Below are 20,668 nucleotides of genomic sequence, written 5' to 3'. Positions count from 1 at the left end.
TCAATGGACTGCTTACTTTTAAAGTTTAGTTGAATACCCACAAAGTCAAAAATCAATAAAAAAAATTATTGATGATCAAAACTGTTGCACTGAAAGCTTGATTAGTAAGCAATAATACTCCAGTGAGTCAGTAGGATCTTCAAATATAATATTAAGAGTAATGATACCAATTATGTATTTTAAATTTTAGGAAATAGCACTGTATCAATAAATAACATAACATAAAAATAATACTATCACTAATTCCAAGACTATAATCAACTATGATAAAATGAGCAAAAATCAGTATAAATAGCATTCTTTAAAAGCTAGAAAAAATGATATAGTAAAAATTTCTAAGAGAAATGTCTGAACATTTATAATAATCATACATAATCAAATTTAAGACGACTTATTTAAGATCTTTTAACACTAATGTTTTGAAAGGAAAAATGGCAAATATCTAATTTCCAAGTATTGCCTAGATCATCTGGTGTTTGAAGAACGGAGTGGTGGAGTTTCTCATCAAGCTGTAGATCCTTCTGTTCCATGTGGTCTATATTCAATGTAGAAGGGGAAGGTGTCTGTGACCTGGATCCCACAGCTGAATGGACTGGAGAAGCACTTTCTGAGCCTATAAGTATAATTTCATAAAATTACCATGAAGTACTCTTCAATACCTTTCCCTAAGATATAATACTTAAAATCCCAATAACAATACTTCAAAAGATTAAGCATATGAACTGGCCAAGGTTAACAAAACCATTATAATGTACAAGCTTTTGCATCTAGGTACCCCATCTCATACTACCGTAGGACTAACATAAAATCAGAGCCATCAGTAAAAATAAGAATATCTACTCCCATTCTTATCCCAGCTATAGAAACTCAGGTACCTAGGATAAATTAATACTGTATAGAACTACTGACGGTAGTTGTATAGTGCTGCTAGTGCTAGGCAAGTAGCTGAAACATTAAATTCTTTTCTTTCTACTTTAAGCTTTTTCTAGCAGAGAAATATCAATATTTTAAATTTGACAATAGCCAAATTTTACCCTTTTGTTATTTCTTTCTATACAGCAAAACCCAATATAAATTAAACATGTGTTTGTGTATCTTAATTCTTCAAAAGTGTGGTTCTATATATTATGTAATTCTTAAAACTAGCACAACGAATGACTAAAAAAGTATATACAAAGCTATATCACTTGTATTATATATCATAATAATCATATAATCATATAATCACATATCAAAATCATGAATAATCATACATGATAATCATATGAATGATAATCATAGGATCCATCTAAACTCAATTACAACATATAAAGGTGATAAATTTACCAGTAACTGTTGCAACTTCAGCAGAGAAAGCCTGTTGATTGAGACTGCTTGTTTCAGAATCTATATGAAGTGTGGTTAGACTAGCTACTTCCTGCTCTTCAGCACTTTGATGATGGCCAGAACATGAATCCACATCAACAGATGATGGAATTCCAGTGTCAGCTCCAAAGCCAAAGTCTATAAGGAAGAAAGAATATATGAATCCCAGTTATAAAACAAAAATATTTATATAAAAGACAGCTGAATCACCAAAAAGACCAAACATTAACATTTCCCCTAAACTTCTATTTATAATTTATTGTATCTACATAGACATGATATGTCATCACTATTCTTATTCATGTTTTCTGCTGGCTAGTAACAATGTTTTTCAAACATTTTATAATCTCTAGCACAGGAAATATACAAATTATACATATAGGATAAAAATCATCTTTCTTTTAAATCATGTTTTATCTGGAATTAATGTACAATCAATCCACAAAGGGAGGAATTACATAATTCGCCAATGCATCTCCTAGCTCTTCACAAAATTGATTGCCAAGGTTTTTACTTTTTCTTTTTAATTTTGGTGCCAAGTATAATAGAAAATAACAGCAGAATAACTATGTGGTAGTGATACAGTAACAAGCTATATCACTGATGTTATTTTCTTTTTTTACCCAGGAATTGAACTCAGGGGTACTCAACCACTGATCCACATCCCCAGCCCTACTTTGTATTTTATTTAGAGACAGGGTCTCAATGAGTTGCTAAGTGCCTCACTATTGCCAAGACTGGCTTTAAACTCGCAATCCTCCTGTCTCAGCTTCCCGAGCTGCTGGGATTACAGGCGTGTGCAACCACACCCAGCTGATGTTATTTTAACATAAAACAATAATTCAAGAAATGTTCTGGGTAATGTAGCACTGCACATAACTGGTCAGTGGTTCCCAAATATGACTACATGAAATAGTAGCAAGTCATAACCATAACCGTCCTTTATTTTAATATAAAGTTCATCTGGTCTTAAAATTATAATTTGTTTTTGAAAGGGCAGAATTGTTTTTTAAATGCACTTAGTTTGGCACTTAGTCTCAACCTAAGATGATTCCCTAAAACTTCCTTTGGAATTTTACTGGAAAATGAAATCAAAATATGCAGGATCAACTGCCTGAGTAACTTTGGAAAGGAAGATGACTGCTATATAATTCATAAGTCAGTCTTGAACAGACAATACAAAACATACTACTCAAATGTTAAAAGATACTTGCTGTCGAATTTTCGGCCATCATATTGGAAAGCACTGAAAGAATCCGAATGACTATCTGAGCTGATAAGATCACTGCTCCCTGCACTAGCAGGAGAAGTCCATTCCGAAGGCACACCAGGGTCATCAATAGGGCGCATCTGATTCTGTTTGTTTAGAATATCAGGGAGGTCTTTGGGAATTTCAAGGCTACCTGGACTACTTCCTCTTCTTGTCATAGTCTAAAAATTCAAGAAACATTTAAACATTAAAAAAAAATGTATTCTCATTAAACATCTGAAACCTTTAATTTCCAAGACAATCATCACATTCAGTTCTGAGACTTAGGGCCTACAAGAGGAGAGGGAAACATACTCATTAAGCAATTTATATAAGGGCTGGATCTGGTGCCTACACCAATGTTGATCTACCTAAAGCAAAGCTTCAGTAGGATCCATGCAGTAAATTCAAATTAAACAGAATTAAGAGTGAAGTATTTAACAGGAAAAAGCAGCAGTAAATAGAAGAGAGAATGGGTAAGAAGGAAGAATGATGTCTAAAAAGTCATTCTATAATGATTCTACAATGATTTTTACCCACTCAAGAAAAAAAAAAATAGGGGCTGAGGTTGTGGCTCATCGGTGGAGCGCTTGTCTAGTGTGTGCGAGGCCCTGGGTTCAACCCTCGGCACCACATAAAAATAAACAAATAAAGGTATTGTGTCCAACTACAACTAAAAAATAAATTTAAAAAAAAGAAAAAAAATTAAACTTAAAAAAAGATAAGTCACCAAAAATTTGAAACTCAAATGGAGTATGACCAATCCCATACATACTCATCCTCCCCGAACAATTAGCATTATTAGAAATAAGACATTGCCATTATCTTCAAAATAAAGAAAACTTTAAAGTCTATTCCAAAGTTATCTGGAATGATTAAGCAATATTTGCACTATGAAAACCATGGGAGGTGGGCCACATGACCTCTAATGTTATCTTTCCTATTGACATTGGCAACTGGCACCAAGGTGGGACCAAGTAGGGGGAACTAGGAAGGTAGTGGCTTAAATCTACTATTTGAACAAACAGATATTTCAATATTCTTTTAGTGAAAACTACAAGCCTGATTGTTTTATATCTCTGGATTAAAAAGTATTACAAAAATGTAATTTTAAAAACCTTAACTTAAAAAAAGTGTTAAGGTGAAGCTATTCTTTTTTTTTCCCTCTCACCTCAGATTGGGTAGAGAGAAATGATGGGAGGGGAGGGGAAAGAAGGGGAAGGGATGGGGGGAAAGGAAGGATAATAGAATGAAATAGACATTATTATTGATGTGTGTATATACATGACCGCATGACCAATGTGATTCTGCAACCTGTACACTCAGAAAAATGAGAAATTATATCCCATCTGGTTCAAACGTATAATATGTCAAGGTCATTGTACTGTCACGTATAATTAACTAAAACAAATAAAAAATTTTTTAAAAATTTTAAAAAGGTTAAATATGGGAGAAGGTTGTTTTAAAAGAAAATTTCCACATATGCATTAGATGCATATATATGTACACAGATACATATATTCTGGTTCTCTTAAGTTTCCTGTTTGAAACCAAATAAATAAAATAGAAATATAACTTACCGAGGCATTACCACTTCGAAGTCGTTCTGCTATAAACTCATCCATCAGATCAGGAACATTAGCACTGCTGCTGCCAATATCACTATTAAGAGGAGGCAGTTTGGAGCTCATGTCCTCTTTATTGACTAAAAGCAAATAAATAACTATATATAGTGAGGAAAAATTTAACTGCACTTTCTAAACTTAAATAACTCAAAGTACCTATGCCATATCAATTATTTTGCCAAACATGCACTTATGAATAATTTTCCTTCTTTTAGATTTAATTTTAAGAATTAGTAAATTGATATTTATTTTATTCAACTAAGCAGATGTTAGTCAATCTTCAGTATAACCTTAAACAGCAAGAAAGCTTACAGATAAGCACTAGCTGAAGTCAGGTTAATATTGCCTTTAAAGAAACTGGTATATTTATTTATCTATCTTCCTGCCTATGTGTTTCTATTTAGAGACTTAATAATTTATTATTTTCCCCCAAAGAATATTTGCAAGAAATATATCCCTTCAATCTATGCAAATCTCAATGGGACACAAGTACATTTAAGTTTGGATATTTATAAATAAAAATTCTATGATTTTCATAGAATGTTGTTTCTATCTACTAAAAAAAAAATCTAATTTTAGTACAGGAAAAAAGATGTTCATCTTTACAAAAGCTTAAAAAATTATAAAAATCATTTTGATTTTTTTAAATGACTACATTATGATTTATATTACAAGAAAATTTTAACTTTGGAAACTAACTTACTGAAAGTAAGTATATCACTGCTATTGCTATTTGAAATTAATCTCTCTGAAAATGAAAAGCAAATCAGCACTGTTTATATTCCTACGAAACTACAAAGCATTTCAGAATAAGAAAATGTACTGGTCAGAATTCATTGTGAAATACCATTGTCTTTATATTACTGGCCAGGCTTTGCTAAGCTGTCAAATACTGCCCTCAGGTGGCATTAATGGCTCAATGCAAGATGCATTATACAGCGTTGTTAATCATGCTAACAAAACCATGTTAAAAACAAATAAAATCAAAACCTACCTTACTGCTGAAAGTTAATTTTCTATATCTGTTAAGTTATTTTAACTTTGAATCAAGATAAAACAGTTATCATAATCTTGCTTTCTTTCTGTAATCTGTCCACAGAGGTTCCATAATTAAATTAGGATTAACTTCATGAAACCTTTATGCACATTTAAAATATCAGAAAAAAGAAAGTAATGATAAGTGTTTCAATTACATGACTTGCATTCAAATGAATGCAACACTAAAAGCTTACGGCATGTTTGGAAGTGACTTAAAAATTATTAAATTCATTTTGAAAATTAACAAATAATTTCTTCGTCAATGACCAGTTAACTATATGTAGGTGTTGATTGTAGGCCTTGATACTTATTATGTTATTAGATGTCAAAGTAATTTTCACCAAGAAAAAATATAAAACCACATAATTCAACAGTAAAAACAAATGAACCCAATTAGATACAGCTAGTGCCCTGTTAAAAATAAACATAGCTGGGCAAGAGAGAAAGTATAATGACTCCTTAGTAAACTTGAATTTCAAGACTCATGTGATACATACTAAGGAAAATATCTGATTTAGGTAGCCTTTGAAAGGTCATTAAATTTTTCCTGTATCTTCCTCTTTTCTAACTTGTTGTTCAGCAGCAAAGAGGTTTAACTAAATGCCTTATAAGGGAAATTAGTAATTTAAATAAACATCTTATGCTGGGAAAAATATAGCTGGGGAAAGGCGCATGCATAACCAAACAGAGAGAAAGCAGTGACCATCCCAAAGCTCTTTGATTGCTTATAGCTTGCTTCAGTTGCATTAAGCCAAACTGGTGCTGTCTTTCTCCTTTTGCGCTCTGCACACTGTTAGTGCTCACCTGCAGCTTTCCTTCCAAAATAGCCCATTACATGACTGTACAGATCCCTCAGTGGAGCCTCTGGTGGCATTCTGTTCTGCCTCTGTGGGGAAACATTTGCCTTCGGCTTCGAAAGAGCATGTACAACAGTTTTATAAACGCCACCCAGGGAGCCCTGCTGTAGACCTGCCTCATGACTTGATGACCTAAGAGTACTACGACTGCTTAACTGATTACTTGCAATTTCTTCTTTTTGTAATACGGTAGTGGGAATCTCTGTAGATTCCTTCACTGTTTTGCTACTAACAGATGCTGCACTAATTGTATCTAAAGGCCTGTACACACCAGGTTTTACAAGCTCTGTACCACTAGTTGAGTTGGTATGGAGATTGCTGGTGCTGCTATTGTTACTACTACTAAAGCCACCAAGCTTCCGTAGTCTCATCTTCCATGGAGCCTCTTTGTTTTCCAGAGGATTATAAAACTGAACAGACTCAGTAGATGGTCTAAAAGTAACATGAACACTATTTCGTTTCTTAGTAGCAATTTTCATGATTTTGGCCCTATGGGTTACTGTTTCAGACAAGCTCCTTTTAGTTGGAGAAAGTTTGCTAGTGTTTGAACTATGAGGCACTCTGCGGTTAACAGATGGTTTTAGTGTAGTCTTCTTGACATGCATTACATGTGGGACAGTGATTTTTTCATTAATTTGCATACCCTTAAGCTTTTCAGCTAGTGTTACGTCTACACAGGCATCTAATTCTGTGGCTGATTGTCTATACAGATATTTCCTTTTTTCTTTATCACAAGGGCTATCTAAACTAGGCTCCGATGACTTTTTATCAATGTTTGGTTGCTCGGATTTTTCAGAAGTTTGTGGTCTCATGAAAGTATCTGACTGATTAGGTGCAATATTACTCATGAAGACAGATGAGTTTGGTTCTTTTTCAAACTGCATATTTTCAGGAGTCCCAACAAAAGACATGACATTTTCTGATTGAATTTCCTGATCTGTGTATTCTAATTTATCTAAGGATGATCTTTCATCCCTAGTTACTGCAATAATCACTTCTGGAGAAGCTGTATCTTTACCTATCTCATTTTTACCCTGACTTTCTTTAAAATATTCTTTCAGGGAAGAAAGAAGATCGTCATCTCCTTCAAGGTCAATGTACTGGATTTGTTCGAAAGCTGAATCTGCAAGTTCTACTGGACCTATTAAATGACAAAGATGGTCATATATGCTATCACCAACTTCCAGAGAAGACTCTCTACTATGAGTATCAGTGATGTAGCTTTCAGTGGATCTAGTTATTGAAGAAGCCTCTGTGGAACTCTGCAAGCTTGGTGCATGACGGGATGAACTGTCAATGACAGGAACTGCACCTTTGGCTCGTTCAACAGTGAATGGTTCCAAGATGTCAGAAGTGCTGCTACTTCGAGGCAATGGCTGTTCCTCATTCAAGGCACCAAAAACTTCATTTCCAGTGTCTTCACTTTGTGAAAAATGCCTGACTCTAGTTGAGCGGGGAAGTATTTGAGCATCATCAATATCTGTAAAAGAGAGAATTTATATAGAGTAGGAACTATATGAATATAAAAAATAAGCAACCATTTTAACCACAGCCTAAGTATATGCTTTAAAATAAAAAAAAAATCTTGAGATATTTTGTAAGTTCAATGAAAGAAAATCAATTAAAAATACAAATCTGTTTAAAAAAAATGATGGGCACAAGCCACTATAGCATGTAGTGTCAATGAATTAGAAATCTACCAAAATACATTTTAAAATGTTAACATGCATAGAAACAGACAGTGAGGTAATGAAACATTTGGAAGTGCAGTTAAAGATAGAGCTGTGCCAATAAATCAAGCAATTCAAACTTGTTATTTAGTTTTTCCTACTTAAAATTCCAAATGGGGAAAATAAGAAAATCAGATTTTATCACATAAAGATGATTTAAATGTCCGATTGCAGACTCCTGTAAATTCCTCTGTGTGTCATCTTTTCTTCAAATCTTGCCTGACTGATGACATATTATAAGTAGAAATCTCCACCCTCTTCCTAAAAGTTCTCTTTTTCAGAAACTGACTGTTCTTCTGAGATATTCTGCTTAATTTTATTACAATATTAACATCTTTTCACTTCTATCAAATAAAGTCAATACATACAAAAAAAATAAACTTATTCAACTTTTTTGTTCTTGACAAACCTGCTAAGACGAAATCTTAGCTTATTATTGGCCCTTTCCATTAAACAATCACCAAACTCTAAAAACTATCTATAATAGATTCTTACATCTCTTTATAAGAGTCACAGATTCTGGAGTCAAAATGGACATTTAGAGATTACCCACTTTATTAACTCTCTTACAGATGAGGAAGTTGAGGTCCAGAAAGATTAAGTTACTTTTTAAAATTCATAATCATAAACTTTGAGAAGTAGGATTAGTGTTCTATGTCACTGCATTATTTTTCACTGCCTTAAGCACGAAGTATATAGTGAATCCTCAAAATATTTATGAAATTGGAAATAACAAGATGAAGTAATATTTAACTGTTCAGATATATACACATATTCAAAGAGAAATTTTATAAGTTAAATATCATGTGTATGAAGCCATGAGGGACTTTAAGTTGCCTAGGAATGGGTAACTTAAAAAACTGTTTTCAGATGCCTGCAAAATATAATCAATAAAGGACAAAGGGTTTAAAAAGTTAGTTGTTGCTACTATTAGGGTTATAATGCAAAGATTAAAAGTAGCAGAACTATAACTGAACAATCGTAAGAAATATTTGTACCCAAAGTATGGGGATGGGGTTGTGGCTCAGTGGTAGAGCGCTTGCCTAGCATGTGTGAGGCACTGGGTTCAATTCTCAGCACTGCATATAAATAAATAGACAAAATAAAGATCTGTCAACAACTAAAAAAAAAAAAAAAAGAAAAAAAAGAAAGAAATATTTGTACCCAAAGTAAAGCAGTGACTTGTTCAAGATCTCAAAGTAATTTCTTGATGGTGCTAGGTCTTGAACATAGGTTTATTTACATTAGACTCTGAGACCAGTTTCCTCATTTATAAACTGAAAATTGTCATGCAAACTATTTTCAGGAGCCATGTTATCAACGAAAGGAGACAGTCTTTTTGCTATTTTAATATAAATATTTAAATAAATACATTATATATATATATGATTTATTAATATATTGTTTTGCTACTTAATGTTATTTCATTAATATTACCCTTTTTGTATGAGGCTCTAAAATATCCACTTTGGTTAAATTCAGATCCATAGAAGTTTGTATTATATCAAGATTCCTGATGGGCGCAGTGGCGCACACCTATAATCCCTGGTACAAAAAAAAAAATTCCTGAAGATATATGTGTATGTTCCCAACACAGGTCAAATATAAAATATCTCCTGAAGTTGAAACAATTGTATGTTTTCTCATTAAGCTGAGAGGAATACTCACTGGCTTGCCTTTCTTATGCATTTCATTAAATAGAAGTTTTTCTAAATGAAAAGTAGAACAATTCCTTACCAACTTCACATTCATGCATTTATGCTCATTAAATGTTTGTTACTGCAGCAGATAACTAATACATGTTTATGTATCTTGGCAAATTTAATCAGGGATTTGTTATACTTCTCTTCCACCAGGAGGACAGATAGTATACTCAACATGCACTCCATGTTTCTTTCCACACAAAATCCTACAGAACTCAGCAAAGAATAAATACTACATAATTTTCTATAAAAGTTCTTTAAAATTTTACAGTTGGGATGTTATGGAAGTTCAAACTTAAGAATTCAAAACATTAAATATAACATTACAGTCAGGTATGGTCATATTCTTGGGATATTAAAATCAGAGGATGGCAAGGTCAAGCCCAGCCTTGGAAACTTAACGAGACTGTATTTCAAAATGTAAAATAAAAAGGGCTGGGGATACAGATCAGTGTTAGAATACCCCTGGGTTCAATCCTAATACTGGGAAAAAAACCAACAAATCCCGAAACAACAACAAAACCCTAATGTTAATGGATGAGCAGCAAACACATGAACTTCAGGGAAAAAGTAGAATAGTAGTTTTGATCTTTATTCCCCTGTATTGATATTTCACAATTTTTTCATTCTAAAGAAGCCAGGAAAGTTTACTATTAAGTTCTCTTTGTAGGAATTTCTTCCCATAGTCCTCACCTGCATATTAGAACACTTAATCATTATTTTTGCCCATGTTTTCCTTCCAAAAAGTTGTCACCAAATATGGTCTAAAACTTTTGTGAAGAGTTTTTAAAAAAATCTTACTGGATATTTTTCTACCAATAATGTAGAGGTGAAGAATTTAAATATAAATCTTTTTAACTCAAGCTTTAAATATAGTTATTACATAGGAACAATATTAATTGTGTAAAATCAAAGAAAAAATAATTGCAACAGGAAACCAAGGTCAGCACTTGAATCAAGTATAATTGATTTTTTAAAATAATTTTATTTATTTTTTTAATGTGGTGCTGAGGATGGAATCCAGTGCCTCACATGTGCTAAGCAAGTGCTCTACCACTGAGCCACAACCCCAGCCCAAGTATAATTGATTTCAATTCCTTAAATTTGGTTGGGAAAATATGCCTAAACATCATCATTCACACACACACACACACACACACACACTCACACACAATTATATATTTATAAAAAGAGATATATATTATATTGCTCCATGTGCCAATTAAACTCAGTTAATTTTAAAAATGATGTGGTAAGGAAAGTGTTATTAGCCCTATTTTAAAGATCAAGAAACTGTTTAAGTGATCTGTCCAAGGTTACAGCTATAAAGTGAAGAGCTATGATTTTAAATAAGGCAGAAATTAGTTCATATTCTCTCTTAAATAATGTTACACGTTTTATATTTTATATTCATGAAATAATTCATTAATTTTTTAAAAAGAAGTTGGTGAAATTAATTAAGAAACTACATTGAAGCATAGTGATTTACTTCTATAAAGACAAAAATCTTAGCAATCAAAAGCTAGACAAATATTTGTCAATTGTAGAGGAAAAAAACTGAAAAACTTTGTATTAGATTGTTAAAAACAATAATGGTATCAGAGTTGAATAAAAATATCCTTCAAACAATTTAATTATGCTGCTAATATTTTAATTTGGAAAACAGGTTTTTAAATTATTTTAACCTAAAATATTTGAAATCATTTAATGGATAAAACAAATAAAATGTTTTTAACAAGAAAAAACTTTAAAACATTGAGTAAATGCCTCTTGCAGAGCCTAAAATTTACAGAAATGTCATATATTATCTTTGGGTTTTCTTTTAGGTTAGTTTTACAAGTATAAACTCTAATTTTATTTTATATTTTTATTGAGACATTGTATTTATACATAATAATAGGACTCATTATGCCATCATCATATATGCATATAACCTAATTTGATCAATCTCATTCTCCCGTACCTTCTCTTTCTTTTCCCTCCTCCCTCCCCCACATCCACTTGCTATACTCTGGGATCTCCCTTCTTTCATTGTTTTTGTTACTTTTAATTTAGTGCTCTATAACAACACACACACACACACACACACACACACACATGGGATTCACTGTGGAAATTCATATATAGTCACCACAGTTTGATAAACTTCATTCCTTGATACTTCATCATACCCACCCCTCCCTAGGTTTTCTTGATAATGCATAGTATTAAAGTATTGGTAATTATGTCTGTATTATAAATTTTTTTTCTAAATTTCTGTTTCAAAGAAAAGTTTCCTTTGCTAGTTTGAAAATTAGATAGTAACCAAAGGAAAAAAACACTTCTTTCCACCAGAATTTAAGTTTCTTAAGGATTTCTGTCTTGTTCATTAGAATATCTCCATTGCTTGAATGAGTACTGGGCACATGGCCTAGATAAACACTGGTAGAAAGGAAGAACATTTGTTTTATATAAAAAATTAGTAGCTAATTGGTAAAAACCAAGACTTCTTCAAGGGGGGGGACCTCAAGTTAAGTTTAATAGTATCTGAAATTATTTGTAGAACCAAGTGCCCCAATCCCTTTTACCAAAGTTAATTTCTTTTCTTGACCAAGCACAATATTCACTGTAATTCTTTTACGGCTCCTAAATTCATAAAATCATTCACACTAGTTTAAATAGAAATTGATGCTATCTGGAAACACATTTTTTTCCTGCTAATTACCAGGCAAAGTTATTTTATTTTATTTATTTTTTGCCTAGTTGGGCAACAAAGGCAATGCATCTTCAAGGTAATTAACAACCAAAAAGCGTCTATGCTAGTAAAAACTTTATATCTTTTCAAGACTAGATATTTAATATAATGTAGGTAATTCAAAGCAGTAATCACATCACTGAAATCATATGAAAAGACTTTAATGAACTCAACTCAAATAATTTTAATTTTAAACAACTAAGATTTGTCCCACTAAACTATCTTTTGTTTCTACTCTAATCCTTCTAATACTGTTTGTATGACTTTTAAATTCTGGACATAGAAAAATAACTAATATATTTTTAGAGTTAGAAATATAGTTTTATTTGTTTATGAGAATGTTACATAACCACCATTTTAAGTCAACCTAAACATTTCTTTTAAAAATAAATTATTTCAGAAAAAAATGTAACTTGGAATTATGCTATACCAACAAATTATAGAGAGAAAAGATGTATAGATTAATATCCTATTGCATATTTTTGATAGGAAAAAATTCATTAACTGTACAAAGAAGGGGCTACTTGTCTAATTAGAAATAGACAATTCTCCTCCTGATTAGGTAGAATAGAAAAACGAGTGTGAGAAAGACCATCTTTTTTATAATAAGGAAACAGAAGAACAAAGATTAAAATATTTTGCTCTACAGATTGAAGTTAGCATCCTATAGGCTCTGTACTAGATGGGCTGGAGTCTAATCACAACAAAAATGGCAAAAGAATCATCAGTTCTTGAGAACTGGATGAAAGAAAATAGATCTACAGACTTAATTCCAGCATGATTTGATATTAAATAAGGAACAGTTATAGAAGTATACACAAAATAAACTTCCCACCACACTTCAGTTCTTCATATTTTTTCCATTAAGACATTATTTTTGGCAGTAAAAGCAAATTTGCTTAAGAATGATGATTGAGATCATCAATCAATCTAGTGTAGTAATTTTCAATAGTCAATAGGAGAGGCCAGGGAGAGTATGCTTGCTGAGGCATCAGAGTTAGTACTGAGTTGTAAAAAGAGGTGTTAGGTGTTTGTGCAACTCCCAGTTCCACACTCTGAGCTGTTGCCCACATACAATATATATGAAAATCTGAGACAAGCATGTGGGAAAATACTTTTTTTTTTTTTTGGGTACCGAGGATTGAGCTCCACGTACTTGACTACTGAGTCACAACCTCTGTCCCTATTTTGTATTTTATTTATAGACATGGTCTCACTGAGTTGCTTAGCGCCTTGCTTATTGCTGAGGCTTGGCTTTGAACTCAAGATCCTCCTGCCTCAGCCTCCCAAGCCACTGGTATTACAGGAGTGTACCACAGCACCCAGCTGTTTTTTGTTTTTTTTTTTTTCAAATGTTACAGATGAGTCATGTTAAGAAATCATGTCACATTGGCATAGTGACAATTTCCTTGAACTGGTCCCAGAGCTTAAGTATATTCAGGTATTCAACAGAATTAGTCGACAGATATATACAAAATTATATCATACAGTATCACAAAATAATTTAGACAGAATGGACAATAAGAAGATATAATGGAGAAAAAATAAGGGCTAGTGAAAAATAGGATACTTTGAAAATTGATGGTCCATTCTCAAAGAAACATGTTAAAAACAAAACAGAAATGCCAGGGTTGGAAGAGGGCTCAAAAGAATTTCCTTGTACTCTCCCCACCCCCACAATTATTCAAGAGTACTTTGTTATGTACTTTTCTGATAAATTCTATTTCTAACCAAAAGCTAGAAACATTATTAGTAGTTTCAGTGCTATTTCTCTTTTTTGTTTGGCGAAGGAGCTACAGAAACCTAAATTCCTGATCTGAGAGAGAGACCCAGAAAACATTTTATTATATGTTCATTTAAGCCTGCAAACTTCACCTGTTTACTTTCCTTCTCAGTTCTGACTTTTGAATGTATATCAATGGCTTATAAATCAAACTAAGGTAAAATTTACTTAAACCTCGGAAGAAACAACCAACCAACTGAATTGGTTGAGGATCCAAGGCTTTGGTAATTTTTTAAAAATATAGTACTAGCTAATCCCTAAAGAAACAAACTCCAGGCCTTCAATTTGCCTTAGAGAACCACAGGGGCAATAATCAATTCAATAACTCAGATTTCTTCAATATACACTGGAATAAGAACAATCCCATCCAATTTCTATAATGCTTTTTGTTTGTTTGTTTTCCATATTAGAAGGTTAGTTCAATGTTTTCCAATTTTTTCCTCTTTGAATCCTGAATACTATAGGCTGTCAATATGTATATATCTGGAAAAAAATTAAGAAATATTGGACTACATATTTTTTAATAGGACTTCTGGGAGTCTTCAATATGTTGATGGGCATTATGCGCATTTAATCTCTTCTTCTCTGTACCTATACATCTCCTAGATGGTATTATAAATTTCTGTAGCAGATTGAAAGATTCTAGCTTTGCTCATCAGTCAGTTTTCAGGGAAAATAATTTTTTTTCAGGGAAAATAATTTTTTTCTTCTGCATCATAAAATGTTATATGTGGTTTCTTTCAAAGAGTTTTAAGAGGAAAATGATTTCTAATTCAAACTAACTCACTCTAATTATACTTTTACATGTACAAATGTATAAAACAAACAGCAAAAGCATTTTAAGTTACTAATAATAAGCATTGGTTTAGGAGCTTATGTATATTTTCTCATATACCTTCACATATAACCAACATTTTAAAAAATGAACATTTATTATTTTGATGATCAGATATAAGATTTGTTCTGTTTAATTGACTGGTGTCTCCACATCATTTAAATCTTAATTTTATCATAGAAGACATTTTACTGCAAATGGGGAAAATTAATAAAACCAATAAAAGTGCCACTCAAAAAACTCCTTTTAAACACTCTTCATAAATATTTAAATCATAAAATCTTTTAAAAAGGCAATCTTTCTCAATTGTGTATTTACAGCAAAGCAAGAATTATGAAATAGGAACATCTCATGTGCTAGCTAAGGTAGTACTTAAGTATTTTAAAAGGAGTGACCTCATTTTTGTTTTAGATTTTTTAAAAATATTTTGGCACTTGCCAAAATACTCTTTACATTTCAGAAAAGATATTTTGTAAAGCCATTAAAATTCTGAAGAAAAAAAATCTTTCTGACAGTTTTTAACAACTGGAAAACATGCAATCCAACCAAACTTAAGAGTCAGTGACTAAAACTCATTTTATTTTTTCTAAACAAGTGAAAAATGGTTTGCATTGAATGTTTTTAAAAGCTTGAAGCAAAAAACTCTAAGCAAAGTTTACAATAAACTGGGAGTTTCTTTTAATTGTATCTACTTTAGTTGTTAAGACGGAAACACTGTTTTGTTTACCAACTTAAGTAACTAAGTTAGAATTTTAATGTAAGCAACCAAAATCTATACTACTCAGGAAGATACTGAAGAAACAAAATATGAGAGCCCAAAATATTCATGTTGCCTATTTCTTCTAGTGTAAAATTCATTCATTCTTAAATACTTATTGAGCATCCAGGTTCGTCTGAGGCCAAACTCTCACTTATTTTTGTCATCAACTAAACTGCAAAACTGACTTCTAATTTCAATATAAACTGTTTTAATTAATTGCATTATGGCTTCACAATGATACTTGGACACTTCTCAAAAACATCCTAAAATATTTTGAAGTAAATGTTTCCCAGTCAATGTATCCTGAATTTAAAAACAAACATATCATATCTAGTAACTGAATGTTTTATTTTCTCAGTTTGGGAACTCAAGTACTATTTTTTTTTCATTTATAATATTTCCAAAGAATACCAATTGTAATCCTAGGTAGATGTTTTAAACCTACTAATTGATAATTCTTAATTATGTTAGCCCCATTGACTTGGAAGATATATCAGATCTTATTTGGATTAGGAATGGGGAACTTCAACTGAAATATCATTATTAATACAAATGAATCTTCCTTCATAGTTCTTTCAGTCTGTTAGGAACTGAAGAGTAATAAGATGGACTTTAAACAAATAATTAACAACAGCAAAAACACCAGCAACTTCACTAAAAGTGGCAACGTTAAGAAAATACTCTAAGAAAGGGATAGGAAATTACCTAACAACGTAAGTTTCTTTGAACTAGCACAATGCACAGTAACTGAACCCAAGACAAGTGTGTTTCTATCCAAAAGACACTGTATGGTTTTATTTATACATTTTTTTTTTCCAAAAGACAAACTAATCTATGGTGAGAGAAATTAAAAAGTGGTTTTAAGTGCAGCGGGAGAGAGTTGGTGGTTATGAACTCAGTATCAATAGTTCAAAGAAAATTTTGGTTCCATATTTGGGTACTTCTCTAAGGCAATTCTCATTCTTCTTAATGAAGCTGAATTCTAAAAATGAAACATTCCTATTTTCAAAATCTTCTCCAACTGCTAGAGAACTTTTAGGGTAAACATTCTATATTTTGTTTGGGGTTATGATGTATATGGGTGTGCATAATTCCCTAACCCCATTGAAGTGAATCCAAAAAAACATGTATTTGGTGTTAATTAAATCTTAATAAAAGAGTAGGACATCCCAGTACTAGAAATGAAGCACCTAAATCAGAATGGAAATGCTGAGTAGGTTTTGAAGCTCCTTGTAAATTGAGTCTTGCATCTCACTCAAATGAATTCTACATACTATTATATCTAATATAAATACAATTTATTCCAAAACAACTTTTAGATTATGTATTTCCCCTATGACTACATGCCCTTACTTAGTTCTATTACTGTAGATAATAGAAAAAATTATTCAAAATTTACCATATTGTTAGTCAAACAATGGGAAATTAAAAGTCAAGACTCTGATTATCTTAAGTCACCTCTTATGAGACATCTATGATACAAATATGCATTACTACTTCTTTAAACCACCTGAAGAAAAAACCCAAACATAAATAAAAATATTAGCCTTTTACAACCCAAAATATTGGACATTGGCACAGCACTAAACTTAGCACTTCCAGAATGAACTGCAAGGATAGCATTAGAGTTCAAATAACTCAAAATGTTGATTTCTCAATCATTTCCCAGTTTCCCATACCTCCCCCAAAGAAATTAACTTTGAAGAGTTTATTTGATTAAGCAAAATTTGAAAGCAGAGGATTAAAAAGTGAAAAAGGTGGTGCAGAAATTAGCAGAGGTGGCACTACCTGAAAGCTCATCAGAAAGGGGAGTGAGAACAATATCAGGCAAGAAGGGTTTGGAAGTATGGATCAGAACAGGAGCACTTTTAGCACTGCGTATATAGGCCGATGGCAGAGCACATTCACCAATGGATCGGCTTCTCATGGCTTTAAAAAAGGAAAAGAAAGAAGTGGGGAAGGAAAAAAGAAGAGTGACTATAATGAAAGGCTTGTGTCACAGAAAAAGCAGCAACAGAGAAAACTAAAAGATACAAAGGAAGGAAATTTTAAATTAAAACATTTCAGCACGGCAAATACTGGCAAGCTGTAAGAAAAGAAATCAGAGAACACACATATTTTGAATGTAAATTTTTTGGTGTAAAGCAGGAAAATGCTCTTTATTATTAGCAAATACAATGGAACAGCATTAAAAACAACAGACACTTTAGCACAATGTTCTCAAAACCAAGAATGGGTGAATCATAGTCAAAAGGACATACTGTGCATGGTTACTATTTTTTCCTGGTAGAAGAATGCTTAATCAAATCAGTATCTCTTATTTATAGTGAAATATAATAGTGTAATTAAAATTTTATGTAGAAACATTAACAGAATTTGGAATCAGCATTAAGAATCATGTTCTTGAGAAGGACAAGTTAGTTCTCACTCAAATCAAAAACACAAAAATTTTAAATACTGCTTTTAAAAATAAACTTTAAACTTTATGACATTTTAAAAATTACATTTATGGCTGCATTTGAAAATTTCTTTAAAAGTCCTGTGTTTACATGACAAATTAGAATAAAAAATAAATTTAAAAAAGTCTTGTGTTCACAAAATTAAAGACAAATTTTACTTGACTTAGAAATAAACTAGTAATTTAAACTTCTCAGAGATTTTAATTTTTAGTTTAGAAACTACTGATTAAATGAAGTTATATGCATTGTTATGCATGAATAGAGGGCTTAAACAACACTGCATTACATTCAGTTTAATAGTGAAATAGACAGTGGGGGTGGAGGGAACAATTGTTAACAACAATTAAAAATCATAGGCTTTCCTGATTACCGGAAACATTTGGTTCTCTGATGCGTAAATTCCTTAAGCCATCACATAAGTCCTTTTTGACTTGGTTAAAATCAACCATTTACTGAAACTTCCACTATTCTTCCATGCTGCTGCAACAGAGAACTTTATACTCTTCCCTAAAAGTTTCATGCTCGTTCACAACAATATAACAGCATTATATCTTACTAATGTCCTTGGTCTCCTTTTTCTATCTTACAAACTCATACTTGAAATGTCTTCCCATTTTTTTATTCTCCTGTACAATTATTTAACTATTGATAATATAGTAATAGATAAAAACAAATTAAGAATTCCTTCTTTTTAGTAGACTGCATACTTTTATGCTAGCTTCCTCAACTTTTCAAAATCAAGAAGTATACCCTCTTTAAATTCCTAGTACTTGGCATATATGAGCTCAATAAATTTTTAATGAATAGTGATAAATGTGTAGGAGTTCAAAAACAAAACCTTCAGATTATGAAGACAGAGAAAACAAAACCATTAATTAAAACTAAAAGTATTATTTAGTTTATAACTAGAAAAAATAATCAAAAATTTTCAAAATGTTATGAATGTTGGCAAAATAAAGGACTTCAGAGCTGTTTTCAAGTTCATTCATGTGCAGGAAGATGCGAAAGGTTGGAATAATTGAGATAATGGCAACAATCTGACTTCATTGTATGACTTGCTGTATAATGGTTTAAAGATAAGTGTAGTTTAAGATTTAACTCGTATATAAAATTTCAGAATCTGGCCTTTTTTGAGTTTTCCTGCTAGATTCTTTTTATTCTTATGAAAATGACCAACAATTTTATAATCATATTTGGAATAACAAAAAGTTATGTTGATTTTAACATAATCATTCATTAAAACTTGTTAGAGCAAAGACCAAAATACACAGGTATAACCAAGCACTGGTGACATAAAAGGAAAAATATAAACAGATGTGAAATAAATATATTTATTTAAAAAAATAAATGAAATCAAGTTTTAGATTCCTCAAAAATTTTTTAAAAAATCATAGTCAAAAGGACATATTCCCATGGTTAGTATTTTTTCCTGGTAGAAGAATGCTTAATCAAATCAGTATCTCTTATTTATATGAAGTATAATATGTAATTAAAATTTTATGTAGAAATTTTATATAGAAACATTAACAGAATTTCTTTTCTTTTTAACTTTTTCCTTGGGGAAAAATAATTCCTTTTCTGTTCCTTCTTTCCTCTCATCAATTTAAAGGAAGAGCTTGGAACTTTTTTGTATTTACAGTGGCATACATTTGTTATAATCTTGAATGAAATCTTCAAAAAATGAATCATGTTTTTCCTATATATTTTTCAAGTCTAAAGTTAGTGTTGTAATACAATCAAGAACACTTGATTGTGTTCTTTAGAAGTCTCTTTCATAAAGGTCAGATAGTAGTAAAATTTTTAAGTTTTTGTGTTTATTTTATTGCTATTCTTGAAACTTTTATTCAGTACACAATTCTCTAAAGATAGTTATTTTCCCTTAGCACTTTAAGATATTGTTTTACCGTCTTATCTTCCATTGTCGGTACTAAAAACATTGCTTTTAGGGTTTATAGATTCTCTTTTTTTTTTCTCTTTGCAGCTTTTAAACTCCTGTCTTTCCATTCTGCAGTGTCAGTGAAACATATTTAGGTATGGGTTTGTATCTATTCATTCTAGTTAGTTGAGTATATGCTTCTGTTTCTAAAGATTCATATCTTTTATCAATTATTTGTTACCCTTGAAATATTGCCTCTCTTTCATTGTCTCCTTCCAGAATTCCAATTAGACACATTAGACCTTCTTATCCCATTCCACATATTTCCTAAGATTCATATTTTTCATATCCTTATCTTGGGTAATTCTTCAGGTCTTCCTTTCAAGTGACTGATACTCTTTTTACTTTTAATAAATACATTTTTATTTCTATAAGCTCTATATGGTTCTCTTTTTAAAAAATCTTTATGAGTCTATCATTTTTCCTTTAAACATTTCAAACACAGTTATGTTACAATCTGAAAAATCACATTCCTATAACAAGGATCAATAACTGATAACTGTTAGGGATCTAAATCTGTTTTCATTTTGTTAACACACCAACAGTTTGTGTCCTTATTTATTGAGTTATCTTTTTTTTTTTTTTTTTTTTTTT

The 20,668-nt window shown here is 31.5% G+C and overlaps 1 protein-coding gene across 1 annotated transcript in view; it reads right to left on the bottom strand.

Moving 5' to 3' along the window:
* Positions 1-20,668, bottom strand: part of Ralgapa1 (Ral GTPase activating protein catalytic subunit alpha 1) — a 234,592-nt gene that overhangs the window by 129,171 nt on the left and 84,753 nt on the right. Inside the window, exons 16-21 of the mRNA XM_048798440.1 lie at positions 17,468-17,675; positions 6,082-7,614; positions 4,195-4,319; positions 2,580-2,796; positions 1,327-1,503; positions 461-613 (exon numbers count right to left, since the gene is read on the bottom strand). Of these exons, the coding sequence (XP_048654397.1) occupies positions 461-613; positions 1,327-1,503; positions 2,580-2,796; positions 4,195-4,319; positions 6,082-7,614; positions 17,468-17,675 (2,413 nt within the window). The remainder of the gene's footprint in view (positions 1-460; positions 614-1,326; positions 1,504-2,579; positions 2,797-4,194; positions 4,320-6,081; positions 7,615-17,467; positions 17,676-20,668) is intronic.

The sequence above is a fragment of the Marmota marmota genome, unplaced genomic scaffold (assembly GCF_001458135.2).
Source record: "Marmota marmota marmota unplaced genomic scaffold, marMar, whole genome shotgun sequence".
NCBI classification, from domain to species: Eukaryota; Metazoa; Chordata; class Mammalia; order Rodentia; family Sciuridae; genus Marmota; species Marmota marmota.
Note: the sequence above shows the minus strand (reverse complement) of the source record. Positions and strands in the feature narration are given on the sequence as shown.